The sequence below is a fragment of the Meles meles genome, chromosome 9 (assembly GCF_922984935.1).
Source record: "Meles meles chromosome 9, mMelMel3.1 paternal haplotype, whole genome shotgun sequence".
Lineage (NCBI taxonomy): Eukaryota > Metazoa > Chordata > Mammalia > Carnivora > Mustelidae > Meles > Meles meles.
In genome coordinates this window covers 106,248,890-106,275,499 of record NC_060074.1, presented here as the reverse complement: position 1 = coordinate 106,275,499, position 26,610 = coordinate 106,248,890, and the positions used below count along the sequence as shown (strand labels likewise).

At 44.0% G+C, this 26,610-nt stretch overlaps 1 protein-coding gene and 1 non-coding gene across 25 annotated transcripts in view; one reads left to right on the top strand and one right to left on the bottom strand.

Annotated features, from left to right (window-relative positions):
- Positions 1–26,610, top strand: part of CLASP1 (cytoplasmic linker associated protein 1) — a 266,446-nt gene that overhangs the window by 67,242 nt on the left and 172,594 nt on the right. For all 24 annotated transcript variants that reach the window (XM_046018656.1, XM_046018655.1, XM_046018654.1 and 21 more), the window contains exons 3-5: positions 21,634–21,712; positions 23,444–23,547; positions 24,951–25,042. In XM_046018656.1, the coding sequence (XP_045874612.1) occupies positions 21,634–21,712; positions 23,444–23,547; positions 24,951–25,042 (275 nt within the window). The remainder of the gene's footprint in view (positions 1–21,633; positions 21,713–23,443; positions 23,548–24,950; positions 25,043–26,610) is intronic.
- On the bottom strand, positions 20,959–21,084 carry LOC123951291. Its single transcript, XR_006820433.1, has one exon. It is a non-coding gene; the product is annotated as a U4atac minor spliceosomal RNA (small nuclear RNA).

Genomic DNA, 26,610 nt, shown 5'->3' with positions numbered 1-26,610 from the left:
AAATGTTTACATTTATGATCCTAGTTTTTTTAAACACAAAGTGTTGCGGAACCTGGAACAGGTTACATTGCAGTGTAATTGGGTTGTTCATTAAATCATTTCGGGATTTATAAAAAGGAGAATTCATATTATACCTTTAGCATGTGATCTGATAATGCGACCCAAGAAGTGCAAGGCCCTTTGAAACCCGGCAAGAGGTTTCACTGGCTTCCTCTCCATTTCTCTTCTTGCACCCCCGCTGGCCTTCCAGACTCCCCCTTGGCGGGAATACCTTGAAACAGTTGCTTCAGAGGCACCTGAATAGCTTTTGGGCAGCTCTTAGTTATTTGGTGGCTTGGATTAAACCCGTGAAACCTGAGAGGAGTGCTAAGAGCCATTAATAGGACTCACAGCTGCCAATCTGCAAGGGAAGGGAGGGCCTGGAGCCCCAGGTCTACTCTTCCCGCAAGCTTGTTTCTGGCCTTTCTTGAAACCCCCCAGCAGGAAATCTTCACTTGTCTTTCTCAGGGTTTTCTCCTCAGAAAAGAAACAGATTCCAGGGCTCTTGTTTAACCTTTCCTGTGGACAGATGACTTACGGCAATCTGATCCAAAAAGGGCGAGAAGGGACTTGGGACACATTTCAGAATCTTCCTCTGTTTGTGTGTGTGTTGTGACTCAGGGTACTGCCGTACACACCTCGACCAGAGCCTGCAGATCTGGAGGTCATGACTGATGACCTTTGTTGGGAGTTACTCAGCCAGACAGACCAAAGGCCGAGTGGACCTGCTGAAAAAAGGCTCTGGGCCTTGGGCATGGGGCGTCAGCTGTCGAGGCAGCTCCCAGGACTCTGACAGCCTTTCCCAGCCTGGGACAGAGTGAACATGGGAGGGAGGTCTAGTTATAAAATAAGCCTCAGAGAAGAACCAGACAGCATGGGCAATAGAGTCAGTAATATTGTAATTAGGTTTGGTGACAGATGAGCACTGAGTAATAGAATTGTCAAGTCACTGTGTTGTCCACCTGAAACTAACACAGCCTTGTATGTGGACTGTACTTCAGTAATGAAAACAGTGTGTCTTTCCTTTTAGAGGAGCGCACCTGCTGTGCAGGACTTGGACGTGGCCTCCTCCACGAGTTTGTGACAAGGAGGCCCTGGTAGCAAGAACACGCAAGTTGCTTTTGGCAGATTTAGAATCATAGAAAGTAGGCAGATCAGCTGTGCAGTCCTCATTTCCTGAGAGCCCGTCTGGTCTTGCGTATACAGAGCAGAATGAGACAAGGTTCCCAACCCTGAAGGACTCATGCCTACAGAGACCATGTGTCCTTTTTGCCTGGGATGTCGTGATTGATGCCTCTTGTCCTGGTATAATTACTGGCCGCACTCCCTTTGAATCTCAAAATTCCCCAGCGAGGATGCAGAATTACTTAGTGACCTTACCTTACCAGGCAAACATGTAAGCACTTACCAGGGAGTTATCACGAATTGAGCCTAATGCGCAAAGGCAGCCCAGCCTGACCTGTTCCTAGCTGCTCCTTCCCTTCCTATCTGACCCATTAACACAGCTTCCCTATTCTTCCCCGGGCCATGCCGCCGCTGATCCCAGCATCAACTAATTCTGATTTCGAACCTCAAAAGTACACAAGACCACTTTTGAGGGAAATAAAAGAGAAAGAGTGAGGGATGAAAACAAGTTCACGATGGAGTTATTTCAAATGAGGAATTCACTGGCCAGTGAATCCTAGTCCCTTGTGCCTCACAGCTGCCTGCAGGAGCCCTGAGGCTACTTAGGAACCAGTGGGTGAGCTTTCCTCCCTGCTGCGGCCCCCTGGGAACATATTGTGGGATGTGGTCTCCCTTCTTCTAGGACTGTGTGTGGGGAAAAATATCATTTACACGGCCAGTTGAGTTCTCCGTCCACCTGCAGTTGTCCGGGTGATTTTAGAAAGAACCCTCTGTATTTCTGTACTATCATTTTGATGAGGCGACCAGGAGTAAAGGTTGGCAAAATGTATGCATTTTTTCTGCCTTCACCTGGCGTGCCTTTTTGGACTCTGATTCCTACCTCTTTCCACGCCCGAGAAGAAAACCATGCCATTGAAAGAGCTGGCCTTTAGAGCTCCTCAGCCTTGGGTGTGAGTCTAGGTGACAGGGCTGTTGCTAAGACAGAAGCATTACACATAGGATCATGTCTGAGGACTTTTCTGTCCAAAACCTTTGGTACTTCCTCTTCAGGGGTGAGAGGGCGAAAGCCCTCATTACAGAAGCCACACCACTTTCCAGGGATCGCCCAGTAGTAGGCTAGGGAGACAAAGTGAGAGGGGTGTCAGGTAGAGAGCCAAGTGCGGGTCCTAATGGAGCGTGTCTAGAGAAAAGGATAAATGTCAGCTTTTCTCTTTCTTTGCCTGCCAGCATTGCCCTTGACTGGCCAGTGAATTCCTCATTTGAAATAACTCCATCGTGAACTTGTTTTCATCCCTCACTCTTTCTCTTTTATTTCCCTCAAAAGTGGTCTTGTGTACTTTTGAGGTTCGAAATCAGAATTAGTTGAGTAGGAAGTAGTACAGAAAAAGCTGGGTTCCCCAGAGCTAAGCATTTATTCCCAGTTCGAGAGGCCTTTTTGTTTTCCAAAGGGCTGGCAGTTAGAAGAGATTAGAACAGCAAATTTATTTAGATTTCTCTACCCTGCCTTAAGCTTTTGCACTGGACCAAGTTGGCATATTTTTCATAAGTGAATTCATTAAGTGTGTAGGCATGTATAAATGTTTTTAATTTTTGGCAAGGCCACCGTGCATTGTGTTTGGAAGCATGAATGAACTTCTGGATCGGAAGAGGAGGGGCTCAACCCACAAGAGAGCTTTCTGTCGATTCTGCCCGCCCGCCTCCTCTTCAAACTGTTACTGGCTCTCTTTGATAAAATCACGTTCCTTTTACCTGCCTCGTTTTTTTGCAGTGTGATGTGGGCACTTCCAGCAAACTGTCACGCAGTCCAGATGAAGGCATTGGGACCAGAGGGGTCTGGTGACTCCCTTTCCAGATCCAAGAGAACAAAGTCAGACAAAGGCAGGGAGATCTGTATCCAGCTGCATCATTGAAAGATAGAGCTTAAAAAACTTGAGCAGCCACAAAAGCCCAGAGGACAAAAGCCCAGCTTAAACAGAACCTGCCTGTTGTGTTTCTGAGCTGGTGTTTGATCTCCTCGTAAATAATTGAAGAGTTTGGGATAGCTCTACAGCTGATAAGTTTCCCAATGGTTTTTATTTGAAAGTGTTTGGAAGAGCTGTTCCGTATTGTATCCCGTTGGTTTTTTGTGGAGGGAAAAAAGGACTCCCTTGGTATTGGGGCCCCTTGATTGTCTTCTGCTGGGCTGATGTGGCTTTGGAGTTATTGTTTGCTGGATGACTAGAGAAGTCAGGAAAAGGCAGAAGGCAGGATGCAGGAGGAGAACCAGATACATTGAGTGCTTTCTCTGAGCTTTGTGCTGGGTGCTTGCCACGAGTCGGCTCCCTCTCCCCGGTCTTTGGAAGAACTCCCTGTCAGCAAAGGTGTATTCAGCAAATGCGCAGGCCAGGTGGACTGTCGGCTGGGTTGCTGTGCTTTGTCCATCTCTGGGCTTTGCTCTAAGAAGATAAAAGGTGATCGGTTTGTCAGGCTGTTTTGCTAGGGTCCATAGTAAAGAAATCTATTTTATGTTGCAACCCATAGGAACACATTATTGCTGCAGTCAGAGGAAAAAGTTTTGTCCCCAGAGAAACCTCAGAACACGTCCTGATATTAAGCCCTCACATAAATGAAACCTTGAGTCCCTGCTTGTGAGTTGCTGACTCTAGCATCCTCTCTGATTCTAGCATCTTGATGCTGGCAGACCCGTTACGACTCTTTGAGGTATGCTGGTCATGGCAAGAAACCGGTGGCTTTCCACAAGAGAGAATAGTGAACACTCATTGTAACTGGTTTTTTAAAAATCATTTAAATACCTGCCTCATCCTTTATTTAGGAAGCCCAGTATTTCAGAAGGTGGGACTCACCTGCCCTCCTCTCAAGTCCAGATACTTGTCTTACTGTTTTATTTTATCGGAGTTTTCCTTGGGAAGTGGTTATATGCGATCACAGCACTGCCAGATACAGTTTTAAGGCACTGCAGCATTTAGGGTAAGGGACAGAAGGACCTTAGGGTACAGTTGTACAGTGAGTGCTTTCTTCTTCCCAGAACGTTGGTCGTGAGTCTTAATCCTGATACCTAACTAGTTAAGGAGAGCTGGACTCTAAAGATCGAAGATCTAGGCATCTGTATTGTTTTTCTTTCACATTGTATTTTGAAAAATTTCAAGCCTGCAGGAAAGTGGAGAGAATGTGTAATGAATCCACATGCTCCCTTCTTGTAGCTCCAGTGGTCGTCAGTCTCTGGCTTTTCTTAGAATATCTGTTATAGAGTCCTGCTCTCCTGCCAGAGGTGAACTAACCTTGGGGTGCAGGGGTGTTCTCAGATGTGGATTCCTTCTCCACTGTGAAGACTAGACCGAAAGCCATCTTCCATTCCTTCCTGGCAGGCAGCCTGTGAGGGAATTTAAAATGATCTGTTTAAAATTTAAAATATTGAACAGGTTTTTTATTGTGACTTTCTTACACTATGAAATTATATGTGCTTTTTGTGAAAATTTTATCACCCAGACATGTGTGAGGCACACGGATCAGAGGCCTGTTCCCTCTGATGCAAACTTAGCTGCACACAAACACTGCAGGTAAGTTTAAAAAAAAACAAAAACGAAGAACTAGATAAGTCGCATGATACATATTGTGCTGCAGCTGGCTTTTGTCTTTCTTTCTTTTTTAAACTCCATAGCTTGGCTTGTCAATTGCTGCAGAAGAAGGCAGCTGGAATTTTGATAGCAAATGCACTGAACCTGTAGATGGGTTTGGGGGATATTGCCACCTTAGCAGTATTGTCTTCTGTTCCATGAACAAAGGATAGCTTTCCATTTATTTAGGTCTTCTTGAATTCCTTTCAACAGTATTTTGTAGTTTTCAGTGTGCAACTCTTGCACTTTTTTCTTGTTACACTTATTCCTAAGCATTGTCTTCTTTTTGGTACTGTTGTAAGTGGAGTTGTTTTCTAATTTCATTTTTGGGTTGTTCATTGCAACTTTATTTATTAATTAATTTTTAATTATTCAGATAGCCCACATGGACCTATAATGAATTTTCCCAGTTAACTATTAATGGGTATTGTTATTATTATTATTATTACTTTTAAGTGAGCTCTGTGCCCAATGTGGAGTTTGAACTCATGACCCTGAGATCAAGAGTCATGTGCTCCATTGACTGAGCTGAGGTGGGGGGAGGCCCAGAATTATTTTTAATGTTTTTCTTTTACAAAATAATGCTCTCGTGATCACGGTTGTATGCACACTGTTCTGTTTTTGCATACTTGTGTTAATGTTTCTGTAATCGATTCCTAGATGAACTTGCTGGGTTGGAGTTTCTATATATTAAAAATTGATAGCTGTCAGTTATGTGCCCAGATCCTGTATCAGTTACACTTCTCAGGGTTGCAAGCAGCTTACTGCTCGTGTGTGTTTTCCTGAACCCTCCAGACACATGGGCCATTACTAATCTTTTAAAATGTACCTCAGCCTGGGGTGCCTGGGAGGCCTAGTCGGTTAAGCCTCTGCCTTTGGTCCTGGGATTGAGCCCCACATCAGGCTTTCTGCTCAGCAGGGAGCCTGCTTCCCTTCCTCTCTCTCTCTGCCTACTTGTGATCTCTGTCAGATAAATAAAATCTTTAAAAAAAAAAAGGTAACCAGTTGTCTGGTTAAATAATAAAATGTACCTCAGTCTGATGGGTTATAAGTGGTGTATCATTGGTGTGCTTTGGAATTCTTTGGATATAAATGAGACTGAGCAACTTTGTATGTTTATGATGTTTTCTAGAATGAATTGTGCATTTAAATAATAAATGTTTATTTTTAAAAATTATTCTAGGGTTTTTTTTTTTTTAATCATGGACATGATCCTTCACTACATATTTTACAGATATTTTTCTGCCCAGTTTGTTGTTTCTCTTTTACTTGTGTTTATTCTTATTTTTACTTTACGAATATGACATTTCTCTTTATTTATTTGTGCTTTCTTTATGCCCACCGGTAAAATTTTTATAGTTTCTTCACATAGGTCTTAAAGTTGAGTCCTAGTTACTTTGTTTTTTGTTAGATTTGTAAATTTGATTTTTATCCCCTTAAACTTTCTTCCTGGTTCTGATATATGTAATGAAAAGATAAAGATCTTACTCTGTATATGTGGAATTTGGCCAACTTCTTCTCTTGTCACTTCTGATTTTCAGTTGATTGTTTTGTATTTTCTTAGTAGGCAGTTATTATTTGCAAGTAACTGCGTTAATGTCTTTTATTTTTTAGTTCTCTTATCTCTTTATTCTTTCTCTTTTCTTACTGTATTGCTAAGGCTTGTCAGAATGCTCATCAGAATATTCCTGTATTCCCAACCTGTTTGACTGTGGGAATGCTCTGGTGTTTCCAGACCGCCTTACTGCTGTTGGTTTGTAATAGGATACCTTTGATCAGTTGCTGCATGTCCTCACCGGGGAATCTCATTCATACATACAGTTCTTAGACTGGTATCTGTGTCTCAGACTTCCTCCTCCCCTAGGCTTCAGCTAGTAGACATTTGCCTACAGGATATTTCTTTTTCTTTTTTTTTTCAAAGAAGATTTTGTTTATTTATTTGAGAGAGAGAGAGCGTGCGTGCGTATGCACAAGCGGGGGGAAGGAGCAGAGGGAGAGGGATAAGCAGACTCTATCCTGAGCACCGAGCCTGACATGGGGTTTGATCCCAACAACCCTGGGATCATGACCTGAGCTTAATAAGGTAGATGTTCCATGGACTGAGCCATCTAGACACCCCCAGAATATTTCTTATTTTAATATCTCACAAAGCCCCAAAGCTTAACGTGTTAGGGCTCTGTTCACTGTGTGTGGCTCACTGTGCCTGATTATTTAAAGATTGTTTCAGTAATCCTCCCAGTCACCTGCAGAAGGGAATATTAGATATCCCATTTTGCAGATACATACACGGACTTCGAGATTTTAACTTGATTAGGGTCCCATAGCTAGTAAGCTAGACCATAGTGGCACCACGGTCTGAACCCCAGTTGTCTTTTTTTAAAATATTTTATTTATTTGACAGAGAGAAGGCGAGCACAAGCTGGGGGAGCAGCAGGAAGAGGGAGTGGGAGAGGGAGAAGAAGGGTCCTTGCTGAGCAGAGAGTCTGATGTGCGGCTCGATCCCGGTACCCTGGGATCATGACCCGAGCCAAAGGCAGATGCTTAATCACTGAGCCACCCAGGTACCTCTGAGCCCCAGTTTTGTCTGACTCCAAAGACTCTTCTCTGTCTGCTGCATAGACCTTCTCTCCCCCCCGGGGCCCTGAGGACTGGGTTTCTGAAGATTGAGCATTCTGCTGGTTTGCCTTGAGCCGTCCGGTTTGCACATCTCACCAGCTGTGGTCCATACCTTGCCTGTCTCCGTCACTGTGACCTTGAGTAAGGCTTTCTCCTTGAGTTCAGACAAAGCATGGCTGTCTGTACCCTGCAGTAGTTTTGCTGATTGCTGCAGTTCAGCGGATTGATTTTTCCTAAACTGCTCTCAAGGGATCCAAGCCATGTTAAAATCTTTGGTTTGCAGGATTGTTCTTGTGAAATCTCTGAGCAGAGTGTGCCGGAATTTGGCTAGCTCTGAAATCCGTCATAATTTGAATTCTGCGGGACCTGGGAGTATATTCTTTCAAAAGTCACTTTTCCCTGATCAGTGGTGAGATGCTTCCTAGTGGAGGATTTCTGTCTGTTGTGGTGCTCTCCTCCCAGTCAGGGCGAGGTACGACTTCACAGTGGGTGCTGCTTCACCTTTTCAATAAATAGGCTTCTCGGTGGGGCCCGGGCAGGCCATGGGGCCACAGTAAGAACATGTCAGAGCCCCTGTTAAATTGATTGTCAATTCTGTTTCTTCAAAGTATTGTATTTTTTCATGTATTTTATAATTTTACTGTATGTCTGCATGACAGCGGCTTGTATGATTATAAATAAATCTGCATATGAAGTATTCTAATAAGGATGTGCAGTTAAAAAAAGTTTAGAGGTCCCTGCTTTAAGGTCTCAACGGAGATGGGCACCAGCAGAATTTATCCCCTGCACTGATAAGTGGGAGGGAGTGAGTTCCACCACCTGCTCTTGAGGAACCTGGGGGAAGGCCCAGCATTCCCAGAAATTGACAGCATTCCCAGAGAGCATCACTGCAGATGGGGGCAAACAAACAACAGAATTCAGACCACAGAGTTTGCAGGGCCTTGGAGACCACTAATTCTAGTTGTATAGCTAGGGGCCCAGAGAGAAGTGATGCCCTTGCCGTCATTTGGTGGCTCAGCTAGGACCGGGGTCTCATGATGTAGTGTGGGACTTCTTACATGGGATCACCACTTTCCTGATGCCTCAGTTGTACCGGTTTCTACTTAGTTATATTTTGGCCTCACTTTTTAGTATAAAGAAGAATAAAAGGAGCAAGTTATGTCAAATTATTTGTTCATTTTCAACATAATTTTGAATTTAGGAGAAAGACACTTTTCCAAATGAGCATTGAGGCCTATCAAATTCGTGCATTCATTTAACAAAGAAGGTTCTGGACTACAGCAGTGAATACTTAGATGAAAATGCCTTTCTTCATAGAGCTTATGTTCTACTTGCTGGAAAGAACCCATAAGCAAGTTAACTGAGTGAATTTTATGGAATACTGGAAAGTGCTAAGTGTTTTGGAGAAAAATAAAGCAGAGTGAGTGGAGGGGCGCGTATAGTATGTGCCCACAGTATTCAGTAGGCTGGTCGCAGGTCTGCTGCGACCAGACCTGGCCAAGAAGACCTGGTTCAACAAAAATTGAAGTGAGATGCTGGGACAGGCAAGGTGGATATCCTGGGGAAAGCAGTCTAGGGAGAGAACCTCAGGTCCAAGGAGGGGATGTTTGAGGACCAGCCAGGAGGCCCCTGAAAGGAGAGGGGCAGCCGTGAGCTCAGAGGGGGAATGGGAGATCAGACTGTGAGGGCTATAGGCCATTGTACAGACATGCTCTTAGCCAGCATGGGGAATCATTGGAGGCATTGGAACATAGGACTGACAGGATATGAGTTACCTCTTAAAAGGACCTTCTGGATGGTGCGCTTGGGTGGCTCAGGCAGGTAAGTGTCCGATTCTTGGTTTCAGCTCAGGTCATGATCTCAGGGTTGTGGGATTGAGCCCCACTCAGGCTCCATACTCAGCACAGAGTCGGCTTGAGATTATTTCCCTTTCCTCCCCCCCTCTGCTCTCTCTCTCTCGCTCTTAAATAAATAAAAGGAATAAAATCTTTAAAAGGACCTTCTGTTTGTGTGGTGAGACTAGACGGAATTGGGACAGGGTGGAAGCAAGGATACAAATAGGAGAAAGTGACAGAGTCTTAATGCCAGTCATTGTATTTGGGATTGTTAGTTGGAATGCGTAGTTCAAACATGAACCAAATTACAATTGACACTATTATTACTGTCCCGTCCAGCCACTTTCCATCCACCCCCAATCGCCCAGATTTGCTAGCGTTATGGTTGATGCTGATGGCACAGAGATGGAGAAGATGCAGAACCTGCCTTACAGAAGCTTCGAGTCTAGACTCTCGGCATTAGGCACATAGATGGTTCAAACACCAGAGGTTCCCTGAGTCTGACTGCCAGAAGAGCTGTATGGTGGGGATCCTGAGGATACAGCTTTCTGTCTCAGGCTGGTGGGTATGAATGGGAGGACACTGGAATTCGTGGTGCTTGAAGAGAGCCTCTAAAGAGAAGAGCATCCGGAAGAGGGAAAGCAGAATGGTTCAGGCAGGGGAACATGTAAGGAAGAGCATAGCACGTTCAGGAAAACTGTGGGTGGTCAGTGGGCCACATAGCAGAACTGTTGAGGTGTGTGTACACCATGGGCTCTTCAGAGAGTTCTCAAGAGAACCCGGGGGGACCCTTGGTTGGCACATGCTCCCAACCTGTGGCCTCGCTTTCCTGCTACAACAGGCAGTATTTCTGGATAGGTAAATAGCTAACACTTGCTTTTGGCAGATGGCCTCAGTTCTTTATGATCTAGTCTCTAGAAAGACCAGAGTTCTTTTAAGCCCCGTAACTCATTTTTTTAAAAAAGATTTATTTATTTATTTTATAGAGAGAGCTGGGGTTGTGGGAGGGGCAGAGGGAGAGAAAAAACTCAAGCCGACTTCATGCTGAGTTCAGAGCCTGACGCAGGGCTTGATCCCATGATCCTGAGGTCAGGATCTTAGCTGAAACCAAGAATTGGACGCTTACCCCACTGTGCCACCCAGGTGCTCCAAACTGATTTTTTTAAAGTAGCATTATGGAGGTATAATTTATGTACCATAAAATTTATCTGTTTAGTGTATTGAATGCAATTATTTTTAGTAAATTTACAAAGTTGTACATTTCCCCATCACTCTCAAAAGACCCCTTGTCCCCATTTGCATTCAGGCCCATTCCTGGCTCCAGCTGTAGGCAGTCAGTTTTCTGGACATTTCGTATAACCAGAACCATACTGTATGTCGTCTTTTGTGTCTGATTTCTTTTACGTAGCATCCTGTTTTCATTGTGCATCTGTCTTGTAGCATGTATCGGTACTTTGTTCCTCTCTATTGTTGACTGGGATTTAGTTGTATGGATGTACCACATTTTATCTGTGTACCTGTTGGTGGGTTTGGACTGTTACCGCTTCTTAGCTGTTAGGAATAATGACCACTTTGTGCCAGAAGTGCAGCCAGTGGGCAGATGGTTCTCTGGGATGAGCACACTCTCAGGAGTTGCTGACTTTGTCATTACAGTCTTAGTGCTCTTGGTCTGCCTTTTTGTAAGACTGATTGATTAATGGATATTATTTGAGCCACTTACTAGCTGAGTGACTTTGCCCAGTTGCCTGCTTCCTTATCTGTAAAGTAGGGATATTTATAGGTGTGGTATTTGGCTCAAGGTATTGTCGTGGGGGTGAAATAATACAATAAAGAGAATATACGGAGGGTAACAGTTGATTTGCCCTGCGCTTTCCCAGCCCTCTTACCCCCCAGCCCCTTGTTACCTCTGGGGAAGTGGATGGGAATGAGAAAGGCTGTATGAGGAACCACCCTGCTTTTGAGTAGGAGTAGTGGTTTTGGAGAGATGCATATGAAGGACCTGGAGAGAGGGACAGGTCTTGGCCGGGTGGATTCAGGAGACTAGAAGACCTCCTAGACTGGGCTAGCCTCAAGTTCTGTTGGAAGTATCAGGACCTGGGGCTTGGGGGAGGAGCATGGGGAGACTTGTAGGAGAGTCTGGAGGAGAGGACAGAGCTCTGAGCCTTGCTGGCTGGCTGGGGTTGTGCAGCCCAGGCAGGCAAGTGGGATCTTTGCTTATAATGCCTTAGACAACTCTGTGAATGCTTTGGTGCCTGATCTCACTCTTATAAGGTGTATCTAGAAGAGAGAAGAGGCAGATTTCAGGGTCTTTGGCTGGATTGGACCCACAGCATGTTTTCTTTGGGTTCCCCAGTCCCTTAGAATTCATTCAGTAAGTTATCGGTGTTTAAAATCTGGAGATCTAGCCACAGTGACCTTCCTTCTTACATGGTGTCAAGAGAGCAGAGCGTGAAGAGGTGGTCCCCTGCCCTTCTCACACGCTCACCTCAGTTTTTAACCTGGTGGGATTTGCAACCATCCGACTAGAACTGTGCTGTCCAGCAGGGTGGCCATATGTCTCCTGGGGCTGTTCACAGTTAAGTAACTTTGTGTCTCGAGTAAAATTTAGAGTTCTGTTTCTCATTCATACTCACATTTCAGTTGCTCAGTAGCCACACGTGGCCAGGGGCTGCTGTGTTGGACAGTGCAGGCAGAACGTTTCTGTTGCTGCAGAAAGTTGTACTCGACCAGATCTGCGGTGGTTACTGACTGCCTCTCTCTGTATTCACACCTTGCCCCCTCTCCTTGCTTGGCCTGTTGCTGCGCGCGTGAAGCCCAAAGTGACATGGTGCTCCTGAGTTCTTTACCATTGGGGAAGTCCTTATATACGGGCAACGTCAGGTAACAAGCTGATAACTTGGTTAGTCCCATTAATCTAGTGTTAATTACTGATGTTTTAACAGACTTACGGCTCATAAAACTGTCTCTGGAGGCCATTCCAGAGGAATGCCCACTGGCCTTATCACTGGGTTGAGTGTTGCAGGGACTCCGTCGGTGACTACTTTGAAGGACGACTAGTTTGGGTGAATGACTATCCCATCTGAATTGTGAATACACGAAATCACTGACTTTATCACTCTTCTTCTTCTTCTTCTTCTTTTTTTTTTTTTTGTATTTGTGTTGTGCTCTTATTCTTGGAATTAAAAGTGAGTGCAGCATCGAGTGCTAATTAATTTCCTCATTTAAGAAGGTTGCAATGTAGAGTCTTTTAAAATAACCAACAAATTTGTAGAAGTCAGCAGCCTGTAGCCCCACAGGGCACCTAGTGCATTATGCTAAAAATAGACCTAGCTCATGAAGGGGACTGTGTGTTCTCTTTGACCTAGCAGTTGTCCTTTTCAGAATTTGTCCTAAGGAGATTAACTACATGTGTGGAGTTAGTACCCATCACAGTCTTGTTTCCACTAGGAAAAAATTCTAACCAAACCTGAATTCCAGCATGGGTTAGGGAGACTGGATAGTATTTATGATAGTGAGATACAGTAGGGTATCAGCCACTGAAAATGGGGGTATAGATCTTTATCCGTTAATTGGGGAAGACCCCATGGCATATTGTGTGAGAAACTCTCTGTACCTGTCTACCTCTCTCTCACTGGTTCATGGAAAATTCACATGCAAGTGTCCTTGTGGGGCAGCCATCAGATGTTAACAGTTATTGCTGAGTGATGGGATTTGGGGCAACCTTACTTTCTTCTTCGGACTATGTTCCTCTCCCATGAGACCAGGCTTGCTTTTCTTTTTCTTTTTTTTTTTTTTTTTAAGTTTTTAAGTTTTTTGAAGTACGCTCATAAAGAAGGGAATGGGCACTTACTGAGTGCCTACTGTATTCCAGGCGCTATGTTAAAACTCTTCACCCTCATGTATATTCCATAAGGTATTTTTGTTCTGATTGTACTGAGTAAGCATGTGAAGGCTGGAGATGGAGCCGCCCAGCTGGCCAGTAGGGGTGGTAGATAGAGCTGGTATTCAATTCCAGATCTGTGTGACAGGGCCCTGCACTTTCTCCTGTTCTGGGCACTATCAGGGCATCAGAGAAGTTTAGAGCTGAGGCCGACCTGAGAGGTTATCTGGTATTAGTGGCAGAGAAGTACTGTGTCTTGTCCGAGGTCATATGTAAGCTAGCTAGAGAGAGATGAGAAAGACGATAGACACGGTGTGCGGATACTGTGATTTTGCTGAACTGAAAATGGCCTTGATAAGGTCAGGAGGCTTGGGTTTATTTTCAGTTTGGTCACTATCCCAGCTTCATGGCTTTGGGTAATCTTTTGACCTCTTCGATCTTTATTTTCCTCTTTTGCAAATTCAGGATAGTATGGTCTGCATCTCAGGTTAGTGTGAGATGGTTCAGGTTCACCCAAAAGTGCCTTAAAAACAATAAGGTACAATATGAGTGCAAAATATTAAATTTACCCAAACCAGTCCAGTCTTCTGAAGCTTAAGAAATGCAGTTGTCTGCCTACCTAGATTGTCTCTTATGGATGTTTTTTGGGGAAAGGATTTAATATTTCTTTCTTTGATCAATGAGCAGATGCTGCGCTCTAGAAGGAGGACTGTGGTGACCAGAACTCTCTTCTGGCGCTTTTGTGGGTGATTTGGAAAAGTAAGGGAAGCAGAGACAAAGTCTGGCCACTTGCCATGGACTTACAGGTCAAGGGGTTCAGAAATACTCCCACTTTTCTAGTTTTTAAACTTCAAAAAAAATCGTGAACTGCATACGGAAAGTGCACGAAACACAAAGACACAGCTTTCTGGGTTGTGATAAAGCTAGCAGCTGTTTAATTGGTACTCTGGAAAAGAAGTAGAACATCGCTAGCATTCCCCTAAGTAACCACTCCTGGCTTTTATCACTTTCTTGCTTTTCTTTTTAGTTTTATTACCTAAATGTGCACCTTAAAATTACAGTTTATGTTTGCTTGTTTTCGAACTTCATACAAGTGTGCAATTACTTTGTATCTGGCCTTTTCATTCATCATGAATTTTATGTGTATTGTTGAGCATTGTTGTGATTCATTTATTTTTACTGTTTATTGTATTCTTTGGTAGGAAAACCAGAAGTCGTACATTCGACAGTAGATGGACACATGGGGTTCTAGTTTTAGGCTATTATAAATAGCTCTGCTCTGAGAAATTTTGTACATTTCACCTGTTGTATATGTACGTGTCTATCTATTGGGCCTATTCCTAGTGGTGGACTTGCTGCAAATTTGGTAGATAATACCAACATGTTTTCTAAAGTGTTGGTTTACATTTACATTTCTACCAGCATGTATGAGAGTTTCCGTGTTCTCGTCAACACTTGGTCTTGCCAGTCTTTAATTTTAGCCATTCTGAGGAGTATGTCATGGCATCTCTTTGTATTTTTAATTTGCATTTCTCTGTTGACTAATGGAGGCTGAACCACTTTTTGTATAATTCTGACCATTGCTGTCTTTTATGAAGTGTCTGTTCAGATATTTTGCCCATTTTTGTTCTGGGTTGCCTATTGATTGGTTTGTAGACGATCTACATATGTATATATTCTAGAATCAGGCCTGTTGTTGCTTATTTGTTTCATAAATATCTTCTTTCTATATAACTTGCCTCTCACTTTTTTACAGTGTTTGTTATGCCAAAGTTCTTAATTTCAGTTTTATCTATTTCATCAGGCTTTCCCTTTAGCATTTGTATTTATTATGCCCTATTTTCTTAGGTCATTTTCTAAAAGCTTTTTTGTTTTACTTTTCCACACTTACCTCTGTTACCAGGAATTCATTTATGTGTATGGTGTGAGATAGGAGTCAAGTTTTTTAAAAATTTTTTTATTCCATATATTCAGTTGCCCAGGGGCATTTATTTAAAAGAGCAGCTCTGTTCTTTTTGCTCTGTAGAGCCCACTTTGTCATAAATTAAGTGCCCATATATGCCAGAGTCTCTTTCTTCATTCTGTTCTGTTGATATATCTGTCTTTCCTTGATCGGATAGCACATTGTCTGAATCATTGCCATTTTATAATCTTGAAATCCAGTGGGAGCAAGTTTTATCACCTCATCTTGCCATTGCCATTTCCACATAGATTTTGGAATCAGCTCGTGAAGTACTTTTTTTTTTTTTTTTAAGATTTTATTTATTTGTTCATTTGAGAGAGGGAGAGAGACAGACAGACAGAGTATGAGCAGGTGGAGGGGCAGAGGGAGAAGGAGAAGCAGACTCCCCGCTGAGCAGGGAGCTCAATGTGGGGCTCCATCCCAGGATAACGAGATCACGACCTGAGCTGAAGGCAGATGCTTAACCGATTGAGCCATACAGGTGCCCAACTTGTGGAGTTCTTAAAAAAATACATAGTTGGGATTTTGAGTGAAATTTTACTGTAGATCACTTGGGGAGAAATGAAAATTTCACAGTACTGAGTATTCTAACCTGTAGTTTATCTTTCCATTTATTTTAGTCCTCTTTATTTCTATTATTACATTGGCTTTTTGAATACTTATTTGCCTAGATTTTTTCCTAGGTATTTATTTTTATTGAATTAAATATGGAAACAAAAACACTTCCCTTTTGGCTTGTTGATACGGATATGTAATTGATTCTCTTGTGTACTGACTTTGGGTTATTTGGTTTTGCTTAATTAGCTCAGTTTTAAGTTTTAAATACACCTGTAGATCTTCTAGATTTTCTACTTATATTTTCCATTAATAATGACAGTTTGCTTCTTTGTGAGTTTTATACTTTTAATTTTTTTCTTTTTTCCCCCCAGTATTTCATCATTAAGTATGATGCTTGATTTGGCACTTGGTTCAAAATTTGGCTCTTTCCACTGGCTATTTTGAATAATGTTGCTAGGAACATAGGCATATAAATATCTGTTGGAATCCTGCTTTCACTCCTTTTGGGTATGTACCCAGAAACAGAATTGTTGGATCATAGGGTAATTTTGTGTTTCATTCTTGGAGGGCGCACTGTATTATTTTCCATTTATATTTCCATTTTATATTCCTACCAGTGGTACACCAAGAATTCTAATTCCCCATGTCCTCCCCAACACTTGTTATTTTTTTTCTTCCTTCCTTCCTTCCGTCCTTCCTTCTCTCCCACCCTCCCTTCTTTCTTTTTTTGTTAAAATAGTGATCTAAATTTGTGTCAGCTATTGCTTTTTACCTGATGTTGCTAACTCTCCTTTTTGAACTCCATTTAAACTTGTTAGTTCTTTTCTGTCTGTCCTTTGTCTCTTACTTACTTTTTTGAATTTTTTATCTTTTGCCTCTTTTATTTCATTCTGGTTTTGTTTTTGTTTTTGTTTCTCCTGCAGACTTAGTGTCCAGTGTGTTTTTAGGCCCATCCATGGAGTACTGATTTTTGGTATTGTATTATTTGGTGCTTTTAAAAAATCGATATCACTTTTTTTTTTTTAAAGAGATTTCATTTATTTATTTGACAGACAGAGATCACTGGTAGGCAGAAAGGCAGGCAGAGAGAGAGGAAGGGAAGCAGGCTCCCCACGGAGCAGAGAGCCCGATACCGGGCTTGATCCCAGGACCCGGGGATCATGACTTGAGCCAAAGGCAGAGACTTACCCACTGAGCCACCCAGGTGCCCCTTTTTTAAAAAGTTGTAATTTCTCTCTCCCAATTTTAATCACATATTTTATGTTCTTACACATAGTAAGAATTATTATTATTAAGTAAGTTCTGTGTCCAAAGTAGGGCTTGAACTCAAGAGATATGCTGTACTGACTAAACCAGCCAGGAATCCCAGAATTACCATTATCATATCCGTTTCTAATTATTTTCGTGTACTTAGTTCATGTGTGTCTGTGTTTCTCCTACTTTTCAGTTATAGTTGTTTGGTGTGCCTGGTTATCTTTGGTTGTGTTTTGGACATTGCATTTGAAAAGTATTCAGAGAGGTAAATTGAGGACCAGAGAGCATGATGTTTCTCTATCTGGAAGTGATGCGGGTTTCCATCTGCCAGGGTTTTTAGGGCACCACCTAAGCTAAGATCATTTCCATTGTTAGGAAATTGGTGTTTGGGGATGTTAGGATTGGTGTTTGGGGTGTTTGGATGTTAGGGATTGGTGTTTATTTGGCCATCAGGATTCTTGGAAGTTGGTCTGTGGTCCATCTGAAGACTATTTTACTTTCAATTCACTCTCCTAAGGTATAGCCATTTGGATTTCTCACTGAGGTTGTAGGGGTCTATCCAGGCTACCAGCCTTTGAGGGCTCTGAAATCCAACCTCTGTTCTCCTAGACCCATGAGGTCACTGAAAGCAATTCTCACTGCCTTGGTTATCCCTTCCCAGTGTTTAAACAGCCCAAGGGCAAAAGTGAACTATTTGCTGCATGCTTATCCCTCTGGATTTTAGTTTACTTGTGTTTCAGGACCTGGTAACTTCCCTTCGCCTTCCTTGTTCTCCGATGTTTCCAAGCAGATGTTCTTTTATAATTTAGCATTTTTAGTTGTTTTCAACATGAGGGTTGGTTTGAGGTACTTAGCGATTACTCACTTCTTTTGAAAGCATGTTTTTAAAGTTGTAGGATAAAGGCATTGTGTTGTACCTTGAGAACTCATCCGTTTCAAATGAATTCATTACTAATCAGTAAACTAGCTTGTTTTTGTTTTGTATACAAGGGGTTTATTGAGGCACCTGGGTGGCTCAGTGGGTTAAAGCCTCTACCTTCGGCTCAGGTCATGATATCAGGGTCATGGGACTGAGCCCCACATCGGGCTCTCTGCTTGGCAGGGAGCCTGCTTCCCTTCCTCTCTCTCTCTGCCTGCCTCTCTGCCTACTGGTGATCTCTGTCAAATAAATAAAATCTTAAAAAAAAAAAAAACAACCCCCCCCAAAAAACAAGGGGTTTATTGACTGTTTACCATGAACCCACTGTTGTGCTGTATTTATTAGGGGAATTTTGAGGAAACACAAAGCACAGTATTCCTGTGTTCAAGGAGTTTTGCTGTGGAATCAAGCATAAACTCAGAAAGTGAAATAGAACATTGAAGGAGGTGCCGGAAGGTAATGCAGAGTGAATGGCTTGGTGGAAACTGAAGGCAGGAAGTGTTGGGTGTGAGTCCCACTCCCCCAATGCCTCTGTCCTCTCTCTACCAGGCTGGCTTCCTCATGCTGGTCACTGTGCCCTGTCGAAATCTCCAGCTCCCTGTCACTCCCTGTTCACCAGTCCAGCCCTTCAATGGCTGCCCTGTCGTCCTGCAGACATGTCTGAGGCCCTTTGGCAGCCATGTCCCCTGCGGCTTCCCAGCCCTGCCCTCCTCTCTAGCTGTCCCCCCTTGGTGGCAGCGGTCTCATACCTTTGCCTGCGCACTTCTCTCTGCCTTGAGGTCGCGTCTTCCTTTGGTGCAAGGCTGGTTTTTCAAAACTTAGCCTCACGTAGTGTGACTCTGGGAAGCCTTCTATCCCAGCGGAGTCCCTTGTTGAATCGTAGGCCTCGCCCGAGCACCGAGCGTACCTGTTGTCCACGGGGCTGGCAGTGACAGTGAGCCGGTGGTAACAGCCAGCAGGGGTGGAGGCTGGCCCTTACCACGCACCAAGAATTATATCCTGCACTTCCCATACTCACAGCGACCTGTGAGTCTGCTGCTGCTGCTGTCCGCATTTTCTAGGTAGGAAATTGAGGCACACAGAGGCTTCACAGCCAATAATTGGGGTCTTCTGGGCAATGAGTTATTCATGTAGCCCCGTCTTCAGTAGGGAAATGGAAACATAGGAGCAGGGCCTGAGCTGTGAAGATAAACATTTGTGGGTGATGATTCCCTTCCTTGCCCACTGGGGCTGTGACTGAGGGTGAACTAGAAAACTATAATTGAGCCCCTCTGCTTCCTTCCAGAGTAGTTTATTCTGCGGTGAAGGTGCGTGGGGCCGTGTTCTGTCCTCTCCTGGCCTTTTTCACTGGGCTTTTGCAGCATCTGTCAACCTAGGCTTCTTGGGCGGGGGGGGGGGGGGGGGGGGGGTCTGAATTCCCCAGTCTGACCAAGACGTTTTGGAATTTACTTTTTAGGATTGAGCTAGGCCTGAACTGATCAATCAAAACTACCAAGTAAACTTCCATCCTGGAAGAGATGAAAGAAAGTCAGTGTTCCCTCCAATTCCACATACAGCTTCACCAACAAGGGCTGTGATATCTGACAGAATTTTGAATTCATTCAAAACGAAGGTGTAATTGCCTTCTTACACCTTCGTCTTGAATGAGTTCCGAAGGGATGTGGTGAGCACTTGAAGGCAGCATTCTCACTATTACTGTAATGAATAACCCTCCAACCTCCAACCAGCAATGCAGCCACACACATGCTTAGGATTTCATCAGGGAAAAGCCAGTTCCAATTAAGTGATGGGCTGCTCTTTTTAAAATACAAGATTTAATGTTTAGGACAGTTTTGGATCTACAAAAAAAATGAGGGTGGTGTAGAGAGTGTCCATGTACACCACACCCAGTCTCTATTAGTTACAATTATAAACCAATACTGATGCATCATTATCAACTCAAGTCCTGACAAAGTTCATTCAGAGTTCCTCACTTTTTTCCTACTGGCTTTTATCTGTTCAGGATCCCACCCAGGACACCACATCACATTTAGTCATCACGTGTCTCCAGACACCTCTTAAGTTATGACAGTTTCTTGGACTTCCATGTTTTAGATGACCTTGGCAGTGCTGGTCAGGTTATTTTGTAGCATGTCCACCTATGGGAATTTGATGTTTTACTCATGATTAAATTGGGCTTATGGGTTTGGAGGAGGACATCACAGATGTAAAGTGTCATTTTAATCACACAACAGCAAGTGCTGTTCAACATGAATTGTGACTGTGGATATTGACCCTGATTGTCTGGTTGGGGTGGTGTTTGTCAGGTTTCTCCACTGTAAAAATATTCCCCTTTACTTCCGTACTGTACTCTTCGGAGGAAATCAGTGTATGATCCCTAAATCCTCTTTAGCTGATAAGTAAAGCCACTATTCTTAAATGTTTTATACCATTACATATTTAAAAAAACTACCAACTAATGTTCTCTTTATAAAGAATTTTAAGAATTACTTCCTTTGATATCTTCAAGGTGCCGGTCCTTGCAAGGACAGTTTAGGTTCTGACCCGGCAGTTTCGAGGTAGTGGATTCCAAGCTGAATAGAAAAAAGCCTGCAGTCTTTGCATTTACAAGCTGCAATGGCAGACAGATGAAACAGTGACAGCGCTTGATGTTAGGATTATCATTGCTTTAGTCTTGTTCGTTTATTGGTTCTGTAAGTTACTGGGCTACTTCATTTAGTTTTGAACCATGTTTTAAGGAAAGTTGCACAAAGCAAAACTGCTTCCTACTGAGAAAGGATTTGTAGGGAGGGTTGTCATACTTTTTAAAACATGTCTCAGTGTGTCTGCTGATCACGTAGTGAGGTGCAAAAGCTGAGTTTTATGAAGCAGGCTTACTTTTCTCCACTTATTTTTGGAAGTACTTAGAATTCCTTAAGTAGGTGAGTCAACTTTCCTGGATAAACAGGGATGGAGGAGATATAGAACTGTTGAATTGAAATTAACTCAAGAGTTGGAAATAATTATTAAGAGTCAAATAAGTTTTATGGAAAGGTATGAGTAAAGATATTAAACTACAGCACCGCCTAGCGTTAAGATTGGAAGATACATAAGATGTATGTAAACACTGCACTGTTTTTCATACTTAAAAGTCTGGGGGAAAAAAGGTTTTCATTTTTTCCAAAAATTGCACCAAGATAAAGCAAAGCTCTAGTTGATGCGGGCGTGTTGTTCAGGCGTTAGCAGTACTGCCCTCACTAGACGTTCATTGGACAGTAGCGCAACCCCAAGAAAAGGATGGTTGACGATTCCTGTGCGTGCGCTGCAAGCAGGAAACGCCAATACCGGGTAGGGTTGGGGTGACTAATCCGAAACGCCCGGCCTAGCCGCCTGGTAGCTAGTGTACCTGTGTTGAGCACAGCTGCCGAAGCAAATCAGCAGCTTCTTGTTTTCTGAGGCTCCTGAAGGTCGTGGACAGGCTGCTTGGTTTTACCCAGAAGGCTACGCACTAGCTGCGGTTAATTTGCATACGCTGTACTCGCCGGGGCGGGGCCGGTAGGGGGCGGGGCCGCGGCTCAGGCTTCCATGCTGGTCTGCTGGCGCCCTGGATGTACCCACCCTCTGGCTGTTTTTTTATTTCTTTTCATACCACCTTACGTTTTGTGTTTAAGCTGCGAACCGCTTTGTGTATCAGAGCGGCCCTCTTGACAACCAGTTTATTCTGCTAGTCGGCATGCGCTCTCCCGGCTATCGGACTGCGCCAGGAATGGGGGAGCGTCCTGGGAGCTGGTGGACCAGAGCGTGGGCTCCGAGGCCAGCGGCTAATGCGTTCCCGGTGTTTCCCCTTGTAGGTGGTTCTTCTCGGCATGGACATCCTGTCCGCACTGGTCACCCGGCTGCAGGACCGGTTCAAGGCACAGATTGGCACAGGTGAGCTGTGGGTAGGTGTGGAGCGGGGCCCGACATTCTACACCGTCCAACCCCCAGGCTTCGCTCAGTGTCCCCAGATCCTCCACTTAGCTGTACCCAGCCCTCACCCCCCACCACACCCACCCTTCTGCTTTAGTCCTCTCACCCTCCCAGCCAGCCCTTGAGTCCTCCTTCAGTCTCCCTGCTGCTGGGGCTGCAGCCACTGCTCCTCCTCCCCTCCTGGGGTCACCCCAGGTCCAGCCACCACACCACATCTGCTGGCATCTTCATGCTCTTTGTTTTGAGCATAGCTTTCTGCTGGCTTCTTCCAGCGTTTGTGTTCTAATACACGGCATTACTGCTAATTCTTTTATTCTTAGACAGATTCTTTATACAGATCAGCTATCCCATTTTAATGTGGACAGAATCGTATTTGCCCCGGATGAGAAGCATTGCTTTCCCATCTTGAGAAGGTCTGCAAATCCGATGTGGCTGTGTTTTTTCCAGATCATATCCTAGGTGTTAACTGTTTCCACTTTGATCATAAATGTTGTTACAAGTGTACCTTAAATGATCGCTCTTTATTTTGGAGGGAAAATGTCAGCAAAATGAAATAAAGAATAAGCAGGTTTTATCATTTAAGAGATGATTTAGTCATTTCTAAATTCCTGACCTCTGGAATTTCGTAATGACAATATAAGCACCAAGCAGCTCTGTTTGTACAAGGATTTCCTTACAGAACTTCTCAGTTTTGGTTGCTATGTGTGTATTAGTTATTTTCTGTTAACTTCCTGGTCAATATGCTTTTTCAGATAAGGTTAAGAACTCTTTTCCTATCCTGGCATTAAGTGTCATTAACATTAAATGTCATTAAGTGGCATTAAACCTCCCTTACTTTTAGATATTTGATATTTTAAGAACATTCCATTTTCCTCATAAGTTAGCTGAGTTGTTCAGGGATATCTCTTGTAAAAGAAAGGTTTATAGACTCTTAGAAGTAGCTAAGTAAACTGACTTCTGGTAGGTAAATGCCCTTGGAGCACTAGCTGATAGCCACAGCTTGAGTGTAATACGCATGTGTGTATATATACTCTGTGAAAGGACAGACACACAGTGTAGAGGCTGAGTTGTAAGTGCCTGCTCCTTCTATCCCCAGCGAATGTGCTGGAGCCCTCTCTTTCCTAAACTTCCTTATGTGTTGACTCCATCCTGCCAAGGTCTTCCACTGACATCCTTCTTAATATTTCACCAGCTTAAAACGTGTGGGGAGCTAGCTGGAGGAAGGTCAGTTAAGGAAGAAGACAAGTGTGTCCATACAAAGGGTTTTGCACATTCTTCTTTTTTTTTTAATCTTTTTTTTCTTTTAGAGATTTTATTTATTTATTTCTCACACACACACACACACACACACACACATCACAAGTAGGCAGAGACGCTGGGGTGGGTAGCAGGCTCCCCACTGAGCAGAGAACCTGATGCGGGGCTCGATCCCAGGACCCTGAGATCATGACCTGAGCTGAAGGCAGAGGCTTTAACCCACTGAGCCACCCAGGTGCCCGGTTTTGCACATTCTTATAGTAGCTGGAAAAGGTTTTAGTGAGAAGAGTAGAATTGTGAGGATTGGTGGTTCTAGGATGGTGTAGCTCATTTAGGCCAGCATTTTGTCTTCCCAGTAATTGAAATACCCACTTGGTATCTGCAGACTCTCGAAAATTGGCTTTGGTTTAATCAATTTGCGTTTTGATTTTTCAGTGCTGCCAAGTTTAATAGACAGACTGGGAGACGCTAAAGACTCTGTGCGAGAGCAAGACCAGACTCTGCTGCTGAAGATCATGGATCAAGCTGCTAATCCCCAGGTAGTGGGGGGAGGTGCTCTCCTCGGTGAGGGGGGTCTGCTTAAGATGCTCTTTCTTCCTCTCTGTTTGCAAACCCGTCTCCCAGCACGTGCATGCTCTTTCTCTGGCGGGGGGAGATTAAATTAAATCTTAAAAATAGATTTAATTTCTTTTATTTTTTATTTGCTTTTTAAATTTACTTACTTCTTTATATAATTTTTATTTTTTTAAAGATTTTATTTATTTATTTGACAGATAGTGATCACAAGTAGGCAGAGAGGCAGGCAGAGAGAGAGAGAGAGAGGAGGAAGCAGGCTCCCTGCCAAGCAGAGAGCCCGATGCGGGGCTCGATCCCAGGACCCCGGGATCATGACCTGAGCCGAAGGCAGAGGCTTTAACCCACTGAGCCACCCAGGCGCCCCCCCTATAATTTTTATTTTAGAGAGAGAGAATGTGCGAGTGGGAGGGACAGAGGGACAGAGAATGAGAGAATCTTAAGCAGCTCCATGCCCAGCATGGAGCCCATCTTGGGGCTTGATCTCATGACCTAGGTCAAGATCAAGAGTAGGATATGCTTTCACTGACTGAGCCACCCAGATGTCCCAAGGGTTAGTTTCTTTTAAGCTGATGTGTTTCACATGAAAATTTTCATAATATTTAATCTGTCACTGTCCAGTCCCCCCGACCCTTCCCCCCTCCCCCATAGAGGATGTTTTAAAAAGTAATAAATAGCAAAGGGTATACTTCGACTGAAATAGTGGGCCTACCATGGCTATCGAGTGCTTGGTTGAGTCCATTAGACTCTTGAGCTCGTTTGTGTAACTGTCTCAGTTTCTCTGGGAAGAGGTGGTTGTGGTGTCTGAGGAGTCAGGAGGCTGGCTAGAGCCCTCATTCCTATCTGCTAGTGAGCTTGGGCTGCCAGCGGATGAATGGACAGAAGGACACAACCCTGCCTTCCAGGCTCTCGCTCTTTAATATATAGGTGGGTGGGATGGCAGAGGGATTAGGAAAAGCCATCCAGGGAGGGTAAAACCCAGAACGTCTTCAAAGATGAGCACATGTGTGACTTGTGGCTAAGGCGGGGACAGCTATCCAGACCAGAACAGCAGTAGCTCTGTGTGCTCTCTGGCAGGTGACCCAAGCCTTGCTTTCCCTTACTTTCCTCCCCCATGAAATGGGGTTGGTTAACACCTTTCTTTTGGAGCTGTTGGCATAACTAAATGCAATTATATAAAGGAATGTGTTTGGAAAAACTCTAACTTGATACAGAAATACAAGTTACCATTTTTCAGTATGCCCTTGGGATGAAATGGATTGGTTGTGGCTAGGGCTGACTTGGCACCTGTTGGGAGGTCCCTCTTCTGTCGTCCCTGTGTTAAGTGAAAGGCTTCTCCTCTTCTCACCTGTCCTCTGTCCCCTTACAGTATGTGTGGGACCGAATGCTGGGAGGCTTCAAGCACAAGAATTTCCGGACTCGGGAAGGCACGTGCCTCTGCCTTGTTGCCACACTCAATGCGTAAGTCCAGGCGGGGCCGGGGGATTTCCTTGGCCGAGCGTTTTTATTTGTGACTTTGTGTTTCAAAGTGACTATGGATTTCTGGAAACTGCAGAGAAATGTCCTGGGAAGTGCCGTGCACCCTGCCCCCATGGTCCTTTACTCTTTCCGTTTTACATGCGCACCATGCACTGATAGCGCCAGGAGAGCAATACCGAACACGGATTCCTCTGGTGACACACTTGCCTTGGGTGTGCACTTCTGTCCCATCCTGTCCTGTGTGTCACTCCAGGCACCCCCCCCAATACACACCATGAGGTACAGACCTGTGCAGCATTCCAACCTCCCTCATGCCACGCCCTGCCCGCAGCCACTGATCTGCTCACCAGCTCTGTGGTTTTATTTCAAGAATGTTATATGAATGGAATCAAACAGAATGTGAGCTTCTGAGATTAACTTCTTTCACTCAGCGTAATTTCTTTGGGGTTGCACATGTGGGCATTGCCTGAACAGTATTTGGTGTCTTCTTATGGCCGAGTAGAATTCCATTAATTCCGTGGTACAAACACCTCTTTGAGTCCCCATTCACCTGTTGCAGGATGTTCAGATAGTGTCTAGTTTCCGGCTGCTACAAGCAGAGCTGCTGCGAACGCGTACCTATGTGTTCCTGCAGCAGCATAAGCTTGCATTTCTCTTGGGTTGGTGCCCAAGAGTGCCACTGTGGGGTCCTCTGGTAGCTTTAATTGTAACGAAACTACCAAACTGTTTTCCAGAGTTGTCTGTACCGTTTTACATTCCACCAGCAGTATATGAATAATTCCGTTTTTTCAGATTCTTGTTAGCACTGAGTGTTCTTTTTTTTCCTTTTAGTCATTTTGATGGGTATGTAGTGGATCTCTTTGTGGTCTACATTTGAATTTTCCTAACGACTATTGAAGTTGAGTGTTTCTTCACGTGCTTATTTGTAGGAGAGGAGTTTTTATTTTTTTTAATTTATTATTTTTAAAGATTTTATTTGTTTATTTGACAGAGAGAGATCACAAGTAGGCAGAGAGGCAGGCAGAGAGAGAGAGAGGGAAGCAGGCTCCCCGCTGAGGAGAGAGCCTGATGCGGGACTCGATCTCAGGACCCTGAGATCATGACTTGAGCCGAAGGCAGAGGCTTAACCCACCGAGCCACCCAGGCGCCCAGGAGAGGAGTTTTTAAAGTAGAAAAATTACAAGTCACCTTTTCTGATTATAAAAGTGATACTGTATATGTCAGAAAATCTACATCAGGAAGAAAATAATGATCCGGTATATTTCTACCACCTCCACACAATCACGGTTAACTTTTTTTTTTTTTTTTTAAAGATTTTATTTATTTATTTGACAGAGAGAGAGATCACAAGTAGGCAGAGAGGCAGGCAGAGAGAGAGGAGGAAGCAGGCTCCCCGTGGAGCAGAGAGCCTGATGCGGGGCTCGATCCCAGGACCCTGAGATCATGACCTGAGCCGAAGGCAGCGGCTCAATCCACTGAGCCACCCAGGCGCCCCAATCACGGTTAACTTATAGTGCGTTTTTAGTTCAACCTGTAAAGTTATATTACTT